At 41.1% G+C, this 19,328-nt stretch overlaps 1 protein-coding gene across 2 annotated transcripts in view; it reads right to left on the bottom strand.

The window, feature by feature from the left end:
• Positions 1 to 19,328, bottom strand: part of NRF1 (nuclear respiratory factor 1) — a 142,185-nt gene that overhangs the window by 37,962 nt on the left and 84,895 nt on the right. For both annotated transcript variants that reach the window (XM_027840146.1, XM_027840147.1), the window contains exons 6-9: positions 11,856 to 12,014; positions 9,534 to 9,731; positions 8,545 to 8,646; positions 3,096 to 3,253 (exon numbers count right to left, since the gene is read on the bottom strand). In XM_027840146.1, the coding sequence (XP_027695947.1) occupies positions 3,096 to 3,253; positions 8,545 to 8,646; positions 9,534 to 9,731; positions 11,856 to 12,014 (617 nt within the window). The remainder of the gene's footprint in view (positions 1 to 3,095; positions 3,254 to 8,544; positions 8,647 to 9,533; positions 9,732 to 11,855; positions 12,015 to 19,328) is intronic.

Raw genomic sequence — 19,328 nt, 5'->3', positions numbered from 1 at the left:
TACCTAAAAGGCAAGGAAGCAGGCACAGGGCAGCTCTATGAACATTAAGGACAACCAAATTTACTGGTACAATTTCTGCTAAGAAAAATTCTAACAATAAACCAAATTTGAATAACATCTGCAAATCTCGGGGAGGTTTGGAACAGTGTCATCTCAAATGCAATAACTAAAAGCTAAAATCTTAACTCCAGCCTAATTGTCTAGAATGTGGGATTTAATGAAAGGGGTCCCAGATAGTGGCTGCCCCTTAGGAATTTCAAGAGACCCAGTTCCTCTAGCAGCCTAGACAGTCTTCCACTGTCAGATTTTTCCTTATCACCCATAGGAGCTGTACATACCACTCACTGCCAGTGCTTATCCCTTGACATTAGCTGGGCACAGCGCACTATCTGATTGCAAGCAGATTTCAACATCTCTGGACTCCTACATGCCACAGTAAATTCTGTGCTTTTTCCTTTGGTGTAAACACCATAGCCACCTCAGCTGCATTTGAGCTTGTTAATAAGACCTCCAGGGAAACTATTACCCGAGTAGACTTTGAAATAAACCCATGTTCTAACTGTGAAAGGAGCCAGGGCCTGCCTCATATTTTCCACCATACAGCCAGCTCCCAGGGCACTCACACTTAACTGGAATATCCAATCTGCTGGGTTAGAAGCTTCAGTAAAATGATATATTGCTTGTTTTTTATGGCTGCCGACTTTCTTATTCTCAGTCAAGGCAGGCATAAGATGTGGGCTTCTAAGGCTAAGAGGAGAGAGGTTCTTTCTAATACTGTCCTTACTTTTCAGGAACTTATATGGATGTCTTCTATTATAGAAAAGAATGGGGCTGAGCAAAGACTATAAGGAACTGAGTAAGTTCCAAGTCACTGAGAGGCTACATGGTTCAGAGGACTGAGCAACAGATTCTAATCCCAGATCAGTCCCTGACTTGATAAATGACTCTGGGAAAGATCATTTTCCCTTTCTCTAATTCATTTTTCCGCACCCGTGAGATCTCCCAGAGTGAGGAATTCCTACACTGCAAATGTAATGCAGTCTGCCTGCAAACCTTTTCTAAAGTGATAATTAATCAGTAGCTAATTGTTTATCCAACACTTTCTAGATACACAGAACATATAGGCACCACCTCAGTTCCTTTTCTACTTCCACACAGAGGAAGGAGAATCTTTTCCCTTACGGCCCGCTGAAAATGAGCCTAAAGCGCTACTTGGATCTGAGAGACTTGTCTCACCGCAAGCAGTTCGCGAGGGTCTGGAGACCCCACAAGAGCCTACTGGCTGGGGGGTGGGAAGAGGGAGAGACGACGACAGCGACAACGACTTGAAATGACACTATGACGCTGAAATAGCATTAGCTTAAAATCCAAACACCTGGACATTCTAGACCTGGGAGCTCAGTCACTGCTGTGCTCCTTAAGTCACTTCACATGCTGCCTGCCTAATGTTGTGGGCTTAGTGACACCAACCAAAGAAGGAAGGAAAAGAGGCATGCGTGTGTGCATGCGGGAGAAGCGTACAGGTCAGAGTCACCATGTGTCTGTGAGTGGTCCTTCTGAGGAACTGACGGCTCATGTGAAGAAGCTCAATGGTCACTCTTTCATTGTGCAGTCTCCATCCTGAGGAACTCTGCCACAGGCACCCTCTAGGATCTGCTTCTATCTTTCCTATTTGCTGTCTCTGAACGAGAACTTCCCTCTCTCTATCAAGGACACTCTATGCCCAGGTGAAAAACTCTGGGATATTCTCTGTGCCTTGCCTCTTGCATCCTTCATACACAACTAGCACTAAATGTTGTTGATTTTTTCCTTTGAGATCTTTCTCTCAGATTAGATCATTTCTCTCTAGTCCCTCCCATTCAATATCACAGTCATGGATGAATGTTAACCTCTAGCCCACCTACCATTCTAACCCATCCTCACTGCTTTCATTGCATAATTTTCTCCCTCAAATACCAATAATGGCTCTTGATTGCCCACCATATTGAATCTTAATGCCTTTGTTTGGCTCTACCCTATCTACCCAGTCTTAACTCCCACAGCTTCCTGTTATGAATTTTCCACTCTAACTAGGCCAGTCTCTCCCGCCATTCTTCGAACACACCGTGATCATTGCTACCACAACATCTTTGTTCTCACTAAACCCCAACATGAAATGTCTGCCTGCTTTCCCTCTACCTATCTAAAATGTATCAATTACTTCAGACCTCAGCTCAAGTCTCATCTCCTCCATTCTCTAAACTTCTACTATAAGCAGAATAGACACCACACAATTCAGCACTTCATTAGCATACCATATTATACCTAGCGTAACTTATAGCATATTGGTTGGCACATCATAAGCACCAAATACAGCACTTTAAAGTTTGCAAATTGCCTCACATACAGTATCTCATTTGATCCCCACAATGACCCTGTGAAATAGGTGATATTATCATTCCCATTTTACAGATGAGGAAACTGGGGCTGAGAAGGATATGGGACTTGCTGAGGGTCACAAAAACTAGTAACTTAGAAAGGATTCAAACCCAGGTCTTACTGATTACAAGTCCAGTGCTCTAGTCACTATACCATCTCAACTGCTAAAACTAAATAAGAATCTTTCCAAGTTCATCCAAGAGAAGAGAATTCCCATATACTCTGGTGATCCTAAGACTGATACTACATCTGGGTAGATAAATAAATGGGAAAACAAGGAAAATCAGTGAGTGTATGGCTTAAACATGAATCCAGCCAACTAAGGAATATGGTGAAAGAAGAGAAGCCTTTTCTTTTGCTTATACAAAGAAGTGATCAAATGTAGTGGTTTTGATTTGCCATAATGCCCTAATTCTTTTAAATTGGCATTGGGGTGGGGACTCAACGGATAAGACGTACTCAAAACTTGCCACCTGTGGCCCACCAGTAGGTCATGTAAAAGGAGAGAGGTGGTGATCCACTCAATGAATTCCCCTAGGTGGTTAGGTTGGAATGGCTAGATGATGATTACAGGCCAAACCCAAGACATTTTACTTCTCAATATCCCCAGATGCATTCTTCTTGCAGATTTCACCTATGTCTTGGGGGACACACGGGTTCTCCATTCTCATGCCTACCTGTTGAGAGCCATGGTGACAGTGGCTCCTTGTTGCATCTCCTGAGAAGCTGCCACAGCTGCCTCTGCCAATGACGCCACTGCCTGGGTTGCTTCTGAGGCCTGTGTTGTCTGGATAGTCATCTCACCCCCCTGTAGTGTGGCCCAATTTTGTTCTACCTGTGGTAACACAGAGAGAAAGGTCAACAACCAGAGATACTAAAGGGAGACAAATTCAAATAAAATAGTCCCACCAGCTGTTAAACTGGTATTTGTTCACCGAATCTGGCAACAAATTGCTTAAAAACAAGAGGTAATGGGAAAGTGAGATCTGAAAAAAGGTGGTGATGAGAGGCCAGTGTAAGTAATTACATGTTTCTAGTACTCCCAGTGACTTGGAATGTTGGTAGTGCCCTCTCTGATTCTCATTGTTCCTCCATTATCTTCTGGGACAAAATGAGGCAGGCTCTCCCATATTTGTGATATGTCACATTCTCAAGAAGGATTCATAGGCCCCAAGAAGGCTAGGCAATGAAAGTGCCTTTCTTGAATTGTACAATGAATGACCCTTATAACATGCACAGTGCACAAAAGCTTTTTATTATCAAAATGATTATTTTTTTCTCTTGCATCCTTATAGACTTTCAGACAAGCAAACCAGGCCACTACTACATTGATGACATAGCCAATCTACCACAGAAATATTTTATCTCCTTTCCTCAGAGCTAGAGACCCACCATATATTCTTAGCAAGTTCTTGCTTCCTAAGGCTGCATCAATCTAAATACTTCAAAATATCCAGTCAACAGGCAAACAATATTCCAATAGGAAGTGATGCCATAAAAAGACAGCAGAACCAAGAAAGTTTCTTTGGATCAGATCTCATAATGTTACTGCATACATGGCCTGACATTTTGACCTGTACTGAGAGACAGAAGCCATTGCTACCATATTCAATAAAAACAAAATTGTTTTAGCTTTCATGATTTCTTGACATGCACTCACTTAACTGCTGCCTGGTGAACACAGCAGCTGCCTAAGCTGAGAAAGGCCTTTGGATGGGGGCAATTTTTTGAAGCTCCATTGACTTATTTCTCCTGGGTGACTGCTGAGACTCAGTATGTAAACTGGCTTACTAGGAAAGATATGTATAGAAGTGCTAGTCTGGTTTTGTAGCATTGCCTAAAAACACCAACATCACCTGATGACTTGATGAGAAGCACTGAGCTTCTTGGGCGGGACTCTATTTCATTAAAACAAAAATCACATCATTTGTTTTGGTCAAAACCATCCTGAATTTTGTAGAAAGAGAAGGAAAAAAGATATCTAGGTGTGGGCTCTTAAAAGACATGGGATTACATGACATACCTTTAATAAGGAAATTTAAATTTCTGGGCATGAATAGCATCTACAAAAGGAGCAGGAGCTTTGTCCATATATCATGATAAGCACAGACAGAGGGAAGATAGGTAGGGAAAAAAAATCAGCAGATACTAGAAGCCTAGAGAAGAAATGACTCAGGGGGATGTGATAGCTGTTTTCAAGGGTTTGAAGGGCTATCATGTGAAACAGTGTGCACAGATCTGTTTGGTCCCAGATGATTTAAACAAAGGCAATAAGTGGATGGAAAATGCAAAGTGGCAAATTAATGCTTGATGTCAAGAAACAAAACTTCCTACAATTCGAGCTAGCCACAAGTGGAATCGGTGCCTTACAAAGGAGTGGGTTCCTCCTTGGAGGTCTTCAGATAGAGGCTAGGCGACCACTTGTTAGCTATATTGTACTAGGGACTCTTTGCAGTGTATGGGCCCAATGCTAAGAAACTGGGAGACAAGGAGGGACGCAAGGCTGAAAATCCTGTGAAATTTCCTTTATAACCATAAAGCAGATTTCAAGAGTTTAGCCCCATTCAAGCAGTTTATTTTTCTTTACAGTCAAACAGTCCTGCTGCTGGACAGCGTGCTAAACTTGTCAGTGCTGCCACCTATTGCCATCAAACCCTCCTCTCTTCATATTGTTTCTGTTCTTCTCTTCTCCTCTACCTCTTTTCACTTGCTCCCCCCCTGCCTGGGAGGGCAAGCCTAATGCAATTATCAGCACACTGATAGTAGGGGGGTGTCATATGCAATCTGTGCTCAATGAAATCATGTCAGAACATCACAGCACATATTTTATACAAGTAAACATAAAAAAATATTCACCACCAGCTTCTGTGCATTTTTAAGAATTGGAGACTAGGCACTGTCATACATATGAATGTTTCTATCCTTCCCCTTCCCCCACCTACCTCCCAATTAAACAAGTGTTCTGATCAGTTATGTCTCATGTTCTATCACTTAGTTGATGGGTGCCTGAGTTAGTAGCTCGTTTTCTAACTCATGTTTCCAACTATACTGTACCTTGTTATAGATTCCCTTTTCCAGTAACACTATAAATTCTACTTATGCTGTCTGAATATCATTTGTAATGCTGCCATTTTGAATTTTTACTTGTAATTTTAAAATAAATCATATCTAATTCATGCAATTGAATGAGAATTCACTAACATTGAGAAGAGATTTAGCATAGAAAGAAAGAGCATCACCACTGTAGTATAGTGGAAAGAGCCCTGGACTGGAGGTCAAGAGATCTCAGTTCTAGTTACAGCTCTTCCAATGGCTAGTCTTGTGAGTCTGGACCTTAATCTTCTTATTGGCAAAATGAGTCAACCTATATATGTACATTTATATCAACACTGAAATTTACAAGAAAAAAATTGTGAAACTTTGTACATGGCTTACGCTATATCAATTTGTACTTTACTATTATTATTTGTAAGCTCTCTATGCCTTTTGCTTATGTATTTGTCCTATGTCCTAATTTCTAAAAAGGGCAGGAATGGTCTTTTATTTCTTTGCATCTTCCCATAGAATTAAGGACGGTACTAAGGACAAAATGAGTCACATATTAGTGCTCAATAATTGATTGATTAAGGAAAGCAAATCACCTAGGAGGAGACAAAGTGCCCCCAAAACAACCCTTTTCAAGAATGCAACTGAATACAAGGAGCAGAGTGGCCTGATGAGTGGAGAACTAAGAAGCAGGAGGCCGAGCAAAATATGGTATACCACAATAGGGCTGTGGAAATTTTCCAATACCTGGAAAAATTTTACAGAATAATATTAAGTTGAAAAAAGCAGAACACTCAATAGCAGGAATGTACTCATTATAATTGGGTAGAAATGTATGTATGTTCACTGATGAAGATCAGAGGAGAAACTGGAATAACATAGATTTCTAAACTTCACCACATTCTTTTAAAATGTTCTTTCAAGGTAGGTCACGATAGAAATCACAGACCAACCTTCCTTCATCATACCCTTCCCTCTCTCCCTCCTTTTCTCTCCCCCAAAATGAAGCTCTGGTTTGGAGTCCCTACTTTGACACTGAATCATCTACCTAAGCCAAATTTCTCATTCATTGAGGTGAGGTTCTCATACCTCAATGGTAATACTTCAAAGGTCTGTGGTTAAAACAGATCTGGTGAAGATATTCACACATTTGCAACTCAGTAGATGGTCTTTGACAGCTGCTGTGGCCAAAACATTAATCACCTTGAGGCCAATCTTGTAATGAACCTCTCTGAACTTAGCTAGGCTGGTCTTGGACAAAATATACATAGTTCATCATTGACCCCAAACCCAAAGGCTTTCCAACTTGGTAGGGTTGGCTAAGTCTTGCCCTACATTGGCCCAAATTTTGTGGGTATTTTTCTGTCTTTTTATATTTGTTTTTATCTGATAAATTAATTTTTTCCCAATTAGTAAGTATTTATTTTTTCTCCCTCTTACTTCCTTTCCCCACATTGGAAAAAAGAAAAAACAAACAAACAAACCAAGCCCTGGTAACAAAAATGCATGGTCAAACAAATCAAATTCCTACGTTGACCACATCCAAAAATGTGGGTCTCATTCTGCATCTTGAGCCTACTGTCTCTGTCAGGAGTTGCGTATAATGGAATAGATTTTGAAAGCTCAGAGTCACCTCCCTATTACGATGGGGCATTTAGATTAGAACTTTAAATGAAGTAATACAAAGGAAAAAAGGCATTCCCCCAAAATGGTGAAGAAAGAGACACTGTTCATTTTTATAAGGCACTTTCACATCCTTAGAGGAAGATGCTATCAAAAAACTGATTTTCTTGCAAAGCCATCCTATGTAATTAGTTTACTGGCATTAATGTGGTCAAGGTAGGCACTATAAATTATAGCTCTGATGGCATCCAAACAGAACAAGGCAGACTAAATACAAGAGTATGTTAATGTCTTAAAAAAAAAAGTTAGGTTGAGGTGAAAGAAATCAAACTTGACAGGAAAATAAGAATATCTGTATAAAGTATGTGGTCTACAGCTCCATTATTACTTTTCAAAAGTATAAACGCATTCTTTTTACCCTTTAATGTAGCATGGCTATGTTATTCACCTTTACTTAGACCTAGGTAGGCTGTATGCTGCACTGCTGATTGAATTAACAGGTCTGTATTTTCCTGCTCCTATGCCTTTGTCCACATTGTTTCCTCTGCACGATAGAGGATATATCATCAGGAAATAGCCTACAGTGACTACGAGAGCTCTTTCCTGGGTCTTAACTAATAGTTCAGGGCTCACAAGGTTACCATATTATTCTCTAAATGGAATACCTTCCACTTATATGCATGAACTTCAACGGCCGCTTTAGTGTAAGGGTTTCCTACAGCTTGTCTTTTTTAGCTTGGTATTTCATTATCTGGGAGGGCTCATAGTCATGCACTAAAAGGAACGTTTCATTGTGTACTACCTCTTCCAGATCACTTCTAAAAAGATGTTACATGAGACCAGTCCTAACACTGATCCTACCGTTAGTTAAATAATCAGTTCCGGATAAGAAGTGTTATCTCTACACTCTTTGCTTCTTGTCTTTGAGCCAATTCTCTATCCCCGACAAATCCCATGATTAAAAAAAAAATGGGAGAGGAAGATTCTAATGTGAAACTTCTTCAAAGGCTTTAAAAAAAATCTTAAATAAATTATAGACACTTAAGCCAAGAGCTGTTCTAGTAAACTTAGAGACAAAACTTCCCCTTGAAACTATGCTCCCTTTCCCTGATGATTACTTGTTTTCTATGAATCTATCTTTTCTAATAGATTAGAAAGATAAAATGATTTGATATCCATAGCAGAAAGACATCAAATATGTGCATATATGTGTGTATACACACGTATACACACACACACACACACACACACACACACTTTACTACAGATACTGTTATGTGTCTTCCAAAACACCATGTTATAGAAAGCATAAGACCTTTTATGAAACTTATGGTTTGATGCTGCTACTAAAGGTGTAAGGAAAAGAAATGTTACCCATCCACAGAAACGGCCCTCTCCTTTCCTGGGCTCTGTGAGTACACACACAAACACAGGTGCAGATCTAGCCCTTATTCTTACCTCTCCATCAGTCACAGCAGAGTAATTCACTTGAGCAACAGTGACAGTGGTGGGTAATTCAGAAGCATCAGCCAAAGTAGCCACTGTTGCTCCTGTACCAACCTAAGTAAAGATACAGAAAGTTGTCGATGAACAGAAGAAACTCCCTACTTGAAACATTTGGTTATTTAAACTAAAATTTAACATCGTTAGAAGGTATCATATTGAATACTGGTTAACTCGATCTTCAAATAATCTAGCAAATAATCCTTCAAATCTTATCTCAAAGTCCCAAACCCTAAGTGCAATTTTCCCACCCCAGAGAAAGAGGACTAACAGAGAAAAAGCAAACCATTTTAAATCCCCATTAAAAGAAAAAAGGTCCTTGTTTTAATATATGACTAGAGTTCTGCATTTAGCAAAATATAAAAAAGTGTAAAATGTTCTGTAACAGTGGGTATCATTCCACCCTTGGTTGTGCCTCTGACTCTAAGGACTTTCTTGCCATGACTTGGTGGCCCTCTGACCCTGGAGCCACCCTCACTGCTGGGGCTTTCTCATCCTGAAATAGTCCTTTTCCACGCTTTATCCTCCCTGCCCTCCCTCTCCCCCAGCTCCCTATTTTGTAATGTCTTCCCCCAATAGGATATAAGTGCCTCAAGAATGGGCACTGTCTGTATTTGTATCACCAGCACTTAAGCACAGGGCCTGGCACTGAGAGGGCACATAATCAATTCCTGCCGCCCCCCTGTCATACAGGAAGCGTTCTCATTATACATCTACGATATTATAAGAGCTTTGAGAGCAAGGAATGTGTCTCTTTAGTCTTTATATCCCCAGTAACCAGCATAATTGGTGTCTAGTAAATGCTGGATAAATTAAAGTGAATATTGTTTTGTCTTTAAAAGTTAAATACTCAGCATCTTTGGGCAGAGAGCAGCCTCTCCAATCTGAAGTGCTAAGGAACCATCTCTGAAACCAAACTCCAAGGATGAAAACATCAGACTCACCTGGATAAGTGAGACAGTGCCGTCAGGATTGCTAAAGGTCTGGACTACAGTCTGGGAGGGTACCAGGTGTGCTATACTATGCGTTGCTGTGGCCTGTTGTTGTGTTTGCTGATCTTCGAAAGCATACAACAAGTCTTCCCGCCCATGCTGTTTATAGCAGTTTTTGACTATAGTCCGTAGTGCCTGGGTCCATGACACCTGTCCCCAGAATGCCATAAAGTAACATTTCAGCAAAGTATCAAATGCAGAGGACACACACTACTTACTAGTCGATCCATGGCTAGCATCACCCCACCCCCAGGCTGCTGCCACTTATCCAACCAAGCCAAAGCCCACCCTATGAACTGTGCCCCTACAAACTGGAGGGTGGGTGTTCAGAACCAAAAAAATAATAATTTTTTCCTCTAAAAGACCTTGGACCAGGTTTTTCTGATCTCATGGAGGTATTTTTTTTTCCAGCAAGTTAAAAAAACCGATTCATTTAAGACAGATCTTAACTTCTCAGAGGTTTAGTATCTTCACCTGTGAGATGGGTATAACACTTGGATTGCCCACTTCACAGGTCTATCATGAAGAACTTTGTAAATCTTAATGAGGTTTCTTATTAATCACTATCATTATTATTGTTGTTATTTCAAGAAAATGACTTATTTTATTTTCCAGAAAACTTATTACTTATTATACTCTCTAAATTCAATTTTACGTAATTAGACGGTGTTTGCACCCAGAATGTCACCTGATCTCAGTAACTCTTTAGGAATGCCAGAGATAAGTAGGAGGAATTTTAGGTTCCCCTGGGTCCTGGATCCACCCAAGCTTGTGTTTTGGATTCTCTTCACATGATGGGGATAATCTTAAAGGAGACCAGAGACCAAACTCCCCCACAAAGGAATACTCATGGGGTGGAATGGTGTCAAAGGGCAGAGTCAGAAGCCCCTGGCCAGTGCTATGCCTGGCCCTGCGACATACAACAGGTGGTGCACTATCTGGAACAAGTCATCTCCTTGTTGTGGGCTTCACTTTTCTTTATTTGTGAAATGCAAAACGTTTGCACTCTGTAACTCACAGAGCTGTTAGAGGAAAATGCTCTGTAGACTTCAGTGTACTACAGAGTTGTGGGCTATTAGGATGAGATCACAAATCCAGTGCTGGAAGGGACCTCAAAGGTCATCTGGTCCAAAAGCTTCATTTTACAGTTAAGGAAACTGAGGAGGACAGAGGTTAAATGGCCTGCTCCAGATTACACAGGCAGGAGGTATTGAAGGAACTCTGATTCCAGAGCCAGGACTCATTCTACTATCCCACACCAACTGTACAATTATCATAATTAAAAAATAATGTAGAGAATGTACTTTTTTATTTTTTATTTTTTTATTTTTAGGCAATTGGGGTTAAGTGACTTGCCCAGGGTCACACAGCTAGTAAGTGTCAAGTGTTTGGTCTGAGGCCGGATTTGACCTCAGGTCCTCCTGACTTCAGGGCCAGTGCTCTATACACTGCACCACCTACCTGCCCCGAGAATGTACTTTTTTATTTTTAGGCAATTGGGGTTAAGTGACTTGCTCAGAGTCACGCAGTTAGTAAGTGTGAAGTGTTTGGTCTGAGGCCGAATTTGAACTCAGGTACCCCTGACTTCAGGGCCGATGCTCTATCCACTGCGCCACCTAGCTGCCCCGAGAATGTACTTTTTAAACTGTAAGGTGCTAGACACAAATTGAAACTATTATCATCTTTGTTATCATTTGTCTAGCACCCTGAGTATAGGAGGTTCTATGGGCATCCAAACAGGCATTCCCAAGAAAGTTATAGTCTGAATGAAAAATAAATATGCTAAAAAGGGAGATCTTGACTTAAGTTTACCAGTCATTTGCCTCCTGTCTATTCCAATAAATGGAAGTTTCTGAGCTAGTGAAAGCATGGTCAGGCCTACCAATACACTCCATATAAGTGGCAGAGAAATCACTTGTCATTCAACAATAAACAAAGACAGTAAGGACTGAGAAAATATCCATGGCTCTGAAGCGACTGCTACCTTTATGCCCAGCTTACAGTCTTCCTTCCAAGCACTACATAAAGTTAAAACTGTCCTCAAGAGGTCTAACACAGGTAGTGGCTGGACCTGAGGCTTATTCAGACAGCAAGCAGAGGAAAAGGGAAAGGTGGTAAGAGACAAATCAGGCTTATTTTATGTGGGCCAATTTGTTTTTTATTCAAATTTTATGCTGCTCCAACCTAAAGAAAGAAGTTGGGAGAAATAAGAGGGAATGCCCATCTTGACAAATGATACATTCCTGAAATAGCTCAGGCTTGGGGGACACTCACCCTCTGTTTCTGTTCTTCTGTTCGGACATCACTTCGGACATTTGCCCATGGGATGTCCTCCGGCCACCATATCGGTTTACAACTCTCCTTCCCCCATCCTGGCTTCCCACGGCCTGTGGAGTACTTTAGCATTTCTGGGATGAATGCCCGAAGCTGAGCCTGGAAAAGAGATGACAGTCAGTCGGCATGAGGAGAAGGGAGGCGGCTTTGTGCTAGACTAGATTCTTTCACCTGTGTCTCTACAAACCACCGAAGTAAAGAGCAATCTTTGAAGACCCTGCAAGATCCTGAATAGGACTAATGGGCTCCTAGTAAGAGACTATGGCTCTACAGCTATCTGGAAAATATTAATTCTGGGAAACTATGTTCTAGGTAACATTTCCTGATACTGTTTCTCTATCAACAAGAGCATCTGCCTGGAAGAAGGATTTCTCTCTCAAGATATTCTTGTTACTACGGGCTTATTTTGCCCCCAAAGTTACCAGGTGGTCAAACAACTAATACTGCAAAGGACAGCAGAGTGGCAAAACAAAGTCAAGCAAGCAGGACCCTTCTTCAGAAACAATAACTAGCTTTCAAAAAACAATTGTGGTTTCAGAAAGTAACTAATGGAAAGTTAGAAAAAAAAACAAACTATAAGCAGGAGTGTCTTAAAAAAGACATTTCTCTAAGTTTCTGTAAAGCATTAGAAGGACTTTCATACTCAACATAAATGAAAATAATATCCAGTTACAGAATAGACTCCATTCAGATTTATTTCATGAACAGGAATTGGATCCAAAAGATTACAAAACACAAAGAATCCACCTTTCCTTCCCCTCAATCTCCTGTTTCTCGGGGAACCAAAGTTTATCGAGGTAAAATTTCTTAAATCGGCTGATGATACTTCTGTGGCAAGCATTCATGAGACAAAGGCTAGCCTTCCTCCTTAGCTTGGTGCCTATACAGCGTTCCAAAGACAAGCAGGGCACACACCGAGGGCAGCCAAAGGAAATGCTCCTGCAGTTGAGAGCCGACAGAAGCAATGAAACAAGAGGAAGCATTTTACAATGTGTCAGGCCTAAGGACAGAGGTTCATGTGTAAAGTGGAAATGGAAATACTCAAGTACCAGTAACCAGATAGGATGCATTACTGCCCACTCTGGTAGTAGAGAATTCGTCTAAAAAAGTACTTGTCCAACACTGACTACAGCCACAACAACGGGCTCCAGTTGGCAGTGAAGGCCTCCCTTTTCTTCCTAGTTCCTGGGCCAAGCATTGCCTCTTTGCCTTTGTCAATAAGCCCCCATCTCTACAAGATATATCCTGCCTACAGGATATGACACAACATGCTCGTGTATATATTTGGCTCTGTGGCGTCAAGCAGCAGGCTAATAAGACTATATCCATTTGCAAATCCAAGCTATCAGCTGGCCCATGAGGTCACTTCTATGGTTATTTTAAGAAAGAGCATCTCAAAGTCATGCCTTTCTTCCACTCTGGACTCTTTGGAGAATGTCCTTTCCTAGTTCAAATTCAGAAAGAGACAAAAGGCTTAACTCTGCCTGTATAAAATGGGTTAACCTCACATCTTTCAGAAGAAAAATAAAAGAGAAATAATGCTTTTTTCACAGATGTAAATCCAGAGAACTCTTCTCTTTTAAGTTCCTAATGAAAAGTTCTTTATTTCTGTGGTTTCATCACTCAAGAACACCTAAGGAAATCTTGATAAACTAAAAGAAAAGGCTGAATATCTTCAACAAATTCAACTGAAGATTAAAGCCCCAATGAAAACTTACTTCTGGAGTATAATGATTCAGCATAGTATACATTCAGGGGCAGCTAGATGGCTCAGTGGATAGAGAGCTGAGCCTGGGGTCAGGAAGATCTGAGTTCAAACCTGGCCTCAGAAACTCAGAAGCTGTGTGACCCTGGGCAAGTCACTTAACCTCTGTATTAATTCACTGAAGAAGGAAATGGCAAACCACTCCAGTATATTTGCCAAGAAAACCCCATGGACAGTTCTGGCGTGTATGGTCCACCATGTCATGAAGAGCAGGACATGGACTAAACAACAGTATAATTATATTCAAGTTAATTTCTAAGACTAGAAATTTAGTACTTGTATACTTCCTGACTCCTAGATGCCATTTTATCTTACTGGCTTCTAGGGCAAGAATTTCCAAACTTTTTTGGTCCTTCTACCTCTTGGCTTTCAGTAAATCTTCCTATAATCCCTACTCAATATCAAAGGCAATCAATTCTAGAGTTTATATCATGCCATATCCATGGCACATAGGAAAATAAAAGGGATTAACTTTAATAGTATAACATAGTTTTTTACCAAACATTCCTCACACCCTGCCCTCCCTGACATGCTTTTCATACCACAGGTCAGGAACTCCTATTCTAGAGATGGTAATAATAATAATTATAATAGCTTATAGTTATGTAACTAAAATGGCACTTCACCAGAGATGGAGGGTAGAGAGTAAGGAAAAGAGAGAATGCTGGTTTGGCTGGATCAAAGAGTTCGGGGAGGGGAAGTAATGTCCAGTGAGGGAGGAAAGATAGGTTAGGGAAAGGGTGGTAAAGGGATTTAAAATTTAAACAAAGCAGTTTGTATTTTATCTGAGAACCAAACTTTAAAGTTTACAAAGTGCTTTAAATATATTATCTCACTTGATATTTACAACAACCCCACAAGGTCTTTAAACCTACCTTATAGATAAAGAAATGCAGGGGTTAAATGACTTGTCCACACAGTTATTAGTATCTAACAGGCAGGATCTAAACTCTAATCTTTTCAACTTCACCTTCTGTGATGAACCTCTTTCAATTTAGCTCGGATGGTTCTTGGATGACAGGCATACCAATCAATCAATCAATCAACAAGAATGTATCAAGCAACTACTATATGCTACGCATAGAGGTGCTGGGGAGACAAACAGAAAGCGCATCAAGAAGTCTACCTTCTATTAGAGGAATCAACACATTGAGGGATGGAAGCCAGGTAAGCAAATTTTCATTTAGACATTCACAGAGATTGTGAGTAGAGTCATGCCCTTTTCAGTCTACTACAGGGCTTGAATCAGAAGCATTTTCAGTTTGACGAGGCCTGCTAGAGTTTGTATGTGACTGGTCTGGCCCTAAGAACCTAGGGTCACCTCCAGTTTTTCCATATGGTTTGAAGGCCTTGCATGATCTGACCTGGATTTAACTATCCAAACTTGTTTCCAACATTTCCCATTACACACCCTCTGTTCTGGTCAGCTTGGTCACATGAATGTACCCTGGTTATTCCTCCTTCCATGCCTTTTTTAATGTTATATCACTTAACTTGGAATGCCCTTCCCTCTTCACATCTAAATCCTAACAGTCCTTTAAGGCTCAGCTGAAGTTCACAAAACCTTTCCTGACTATTCCAGCTCCTACTCATGTCTCTCCTGTCTGATCTCTTAGAGTACGTAGTCTGTGATTTCACAAGTGAGCATTTAATGACAGATTACTGTATATTCTTCTTAACTGTTTTAGACATGTTATTTCTATTTTCCCAAATAGAGTGAGAGTTCCTCATCTCATTGAAGAGAGGCGATGGAGGCAAACAATGCCACTTTTCCTACAGAAAAAAAAAAAAACTGAGTCATCTAGAGGAAAAAACCCAAAGAGCAAGTCAGTCAGAAAACTAGGATTAGAACTCATGACACAGGAAGAGAGGATTTCAGATTTAGTGTTAGAAGGGCCCTTTGGGTTAATCTACTCTAACTCTTTCATTGTACAAGTAAGAATGCTGAGGTCTTGAGAGGTAAAGTGATTTGGTGAAGGTTATAGAGAGACTCAAATCTCAAATCTTCTGCTTCAGCTGTTTTAGATTTATACCAGGCTATAGCTGGCCTTGGACTTTGCAAGGAGACAACAGGGTCCAGGAATAAGAATCCTGGATGTGGAGTCAGAGGGCCTTGGTTTGAATCCTGACTTTGACACTAGCTCTACTGCCATGGGCAAGCAGAGATTAGAGAATACAAATCTGTGATATGCTCAGTCAGCCTGGGGGCGAGACTTCTTCCTTCCTCTTTAGGTGGTTCATGAGCAGGAGGAGGGGAAGCAGATGATGAAAGTAGTTCATGGCTGAGACCTGGCAATAGGAGAACAGTGATACGACAAGGGGGTAAGGGGATCCAAAGCAGTGGATACCATAGTGTTGAAATGGCTAACTATTGGTTTGAGGGAGGAAAGTGATGTCAGAGCAGGGATAGTGGCCTCAGGAAGTCCTGAGGAGTGCAGAGATTAGCAATCACAAAGAGAATAGAGAACAAGTATAGGAGGGGCAAGGTACAGTTTGCCAACATTTATCCTAAAACGTGGCGCCTAGAAAGGAGCATCATACTGCAGAAGTGGTCTGACTGTGTTAGAGCAAAGAGAGGCTATCTTCTTCCTTGAATAAGATTGGCTCTCCTTGTTTGGCTCCCTGATCTCACTGCTTGTATTTCAGCAGTACTGTTGGCTTGCTATTCAGCAAACCTCCAATCTTTGTGGTACCCCATATTCCCTAGTCAAGTGTCCTTCACTCATGTACTTATAGGGTTGGGGTTTTTTTTTTAACTACAGGGCAGACCTTTACATAAATCCCTACTAAATTTCATATTAGGTTTAACTCACCTTTCTAGTCTCTTGACATATTTTTGGATCCTTATTTTTTAAAACAACATAGTAATTCCCCACCAGATTTGTGTCATTAACAAATCAGTTGATAAGCATTCCATCTCTACCTCCATTTCAATCTCTGGGAGGCACAGTGGAAACAAAGGACCTGGGTAAAAATCCCATATTTGACTGATGCACTACGTGTGACCTTAAACAAATCATTTCCCTTCCCTGGGTCTCATTCTTCTCAAACGAAGAGGTTGGAGTAGATGGCCCTGACGTCCCTTCTGGCTCTGATCTAAAATCCCACGAAGATTGCTAAAGATGATGAACACAACAGGGCAAGACTCAGAGTGCTTTAACACACCAGTGTAACTTTTGTAGGGTCACTTGTTCATCCTCCTCTGAATCCATCGAGCCCATATCCTTCCACTTTAGCAATAAGGAGACTATAAGAGCTTTCATCCAATCGCTTACTGAAAACTCCAGGCATACTGTATTCAGAGTGCTTCCTGGAAGAACTAGTCTACTATTCCTGTCAAAGAGAAAATGAATAATGGGGCACAACTTGTACTTAATGAACCCAGGCTGGCAGCTAGTGATCACTACTTCCATTTCTAAATGATCACAAACATATGTGCAATAATCTGTTCTGAAATTTTCCCAAGAATCAAAATGACCAGCCTACAGTCTGATGAATCCACCCTACCTTCTTTCACTTTTGGAAATCAAGAAATGTCTCATGACGTTTCTTTTCTCCACAAGTATTCAAATATCATGGAGGAGGAGCTCTTTCAGACTCTAGAATGCAGTCATTTAGGCCAGGGCAATTATCAATCCATCGATGTGCAAGGATCAAGTGTTGACTCTGTCAGGCATTCCCATTGGGCAATGGGAAGACGAGAACAAAGAATCAAACAACCCATACTCACAAGAAGCTTACATTCTGATGGGGAAGACAAAAAGCCCATACAGAAATACACACAGCATAAATACAAATATATTCAACATTGTTAAATACAAAGCACTTCATTTGAGAGGGAGAGCACTAGCATCTGGGGGATCAGGAAAGGCTTCAAAGAAGAGAAGAACTCTGTGAGATGGAGGTGAGTGGGGGAGTGCATTCCAGATACTTGAGGTAGCTGCTGAAATGGCACAGTGATGAAGAGTGGGGAGCGAGGAAAGGAGAGAAGGCTGGTCTGGTTGGAGGGGAAGTAATGTCCAATGAGGCTGGAAAGATAGGTTAGGGGAAGGGTTATGAAGGGATTTAAAATTTAAACAAAGCAGTGTATTTCATCTTAGAACCAACAGGAAATCACTGGAGTTAGTCAGTGGCTAAGCACTGTTGGTCATATGTTAGGCACCATGCTGTGCGCAGGGTGTAAAAAGACAGGCAAAAGACAGACCCTTCCTGTCAGGAGTTTACAATCTAATGGGGAAAACACCCATGTACAAACCATATCCAAGTTAAATAAATAATCAAAAGAGATTAGAATTAGAGGGATTGGCAAAGGCTTTCTGAGGAAGGTGGGACTTCAGTTGCGGCTTGAAGGAAGCCCATGAAGCCAGGAGGTAGAGATAAGGAGGGAGAACATTCCAGGCAAGGGGGACATCCTGTGAAAAGGCCCGGAGCTGAGAGATGGAGGGTCTTGTCTGAGGAACAAGAAGAGGCCTGTGTCAATGTACTGAAGAGTACATGGAGGAGAAGGGGGGTGAGTAAGGTGTAAGAAGACCACAAAGGTGAGGGTTTGGGGGAGGAAAGGTTATGAAGGGTTTTAAAAGCCAAACAGAGGTTTTTTAATATATGATCCTGGAAGCAAAAGAGAGCTACCGGATTTTATTTTGAGAATCACTTTGGCAGCTGAAAGGCGGATGGAGAATTGTGGCAGGCAGACCAACAATCAGGCTATCACAAAAGCCCAGGCATGAGGAGATGAGAGTCTGCACTAGGGCGCTGGCAGTGTCAAGAAAGAAAGGGTTACATCTGCAAAAGGGAAATCAGGGAAGCAATGAGAAGAACTGTGTTTCAGCAAAAGGACTTTGGCAGCAGTGTGTAGGATGGATTAGAGGAAAGAGAGACCTGAGGCAGAGACCAATCAAGAGACTTACAAAAATCCAGGTAAGAGTGAATAGGACCTTTACTAAGGTGGTAGCCATGCAAGTGGAGAGAAGGGTTCAGACGCTGTGAAGGCAGAAACTATAAGATTTGGTAACTGACTGAATATATAGAATGAGTCCAGGATAATGCTAAGGCTATGACCCAAAAGACTAGAAGGTTGGTGGTATATTTAATAGAAATAGAGGAGTCTGGAAGAGGAGAAGGTTTCGGGGAAAAGATAATGAATGCAATTTGAGGTATCTCTGGTATATTCAGTTAGAAATGTCTAATGGGGGGCAGGTAGGTGGCACAGTGGATAGAGCGCCAGCCCTGAAGTCGGGAGGACCTGAGTTTAAATCCAGCCTCAGACCAAACACTTAACACTTACTAGCTGTGTGACCCTGGGCAAGTCACTTAACCCCAATTGCCAAAAACAAAAACAAAAAAAAAACCATTGTCTTGGGGCAGGTAGGTATTGCAGTGGATAGAGCACCGGTCCTGAAGTCAGGAGGACCTGAGTTCAAATCCAGCCTCAGAACAAGCACTTGACACTTACTAGCTGTGTGACCCTGGGCAAGTCGCTTAACCCCAATTGCCTAAAAAGGAAAAAAAAAAAATACAAAAAAAAAAAAAGAAAAAAAGAATTGTCTAATAGGCAATTGGTGATATGGGACTGATGCTCAGGGAAGAGACTGGGATAGATATTTAGATCTAGGAGCTATTTATATAGAAATGACACTTAAATCCATGGG

The sequence above is a fragment of the Vombatus ursinus genome, unplaced genomic scaffold (assembly GCF_900497805.2).
Source record: "Vombatus ursinus unplaced genomic scaffold, bare-nosed wombat genome assembly UNPS02014839.1, whole genome shotgun sequence".
Taxonomy (NCBI): domain Eukaryota; kingdom Metazoa; phylum Chordata; class Mammalia; order Diprotodontia; family Vombatidae; genus Vombatus; species Vombatus ursinus.
The sequence above is the reverse complement of the archived record's forward strand: the minus strand, read 5'-3'. Positions and strand labels throughout refer to the sequence as shown.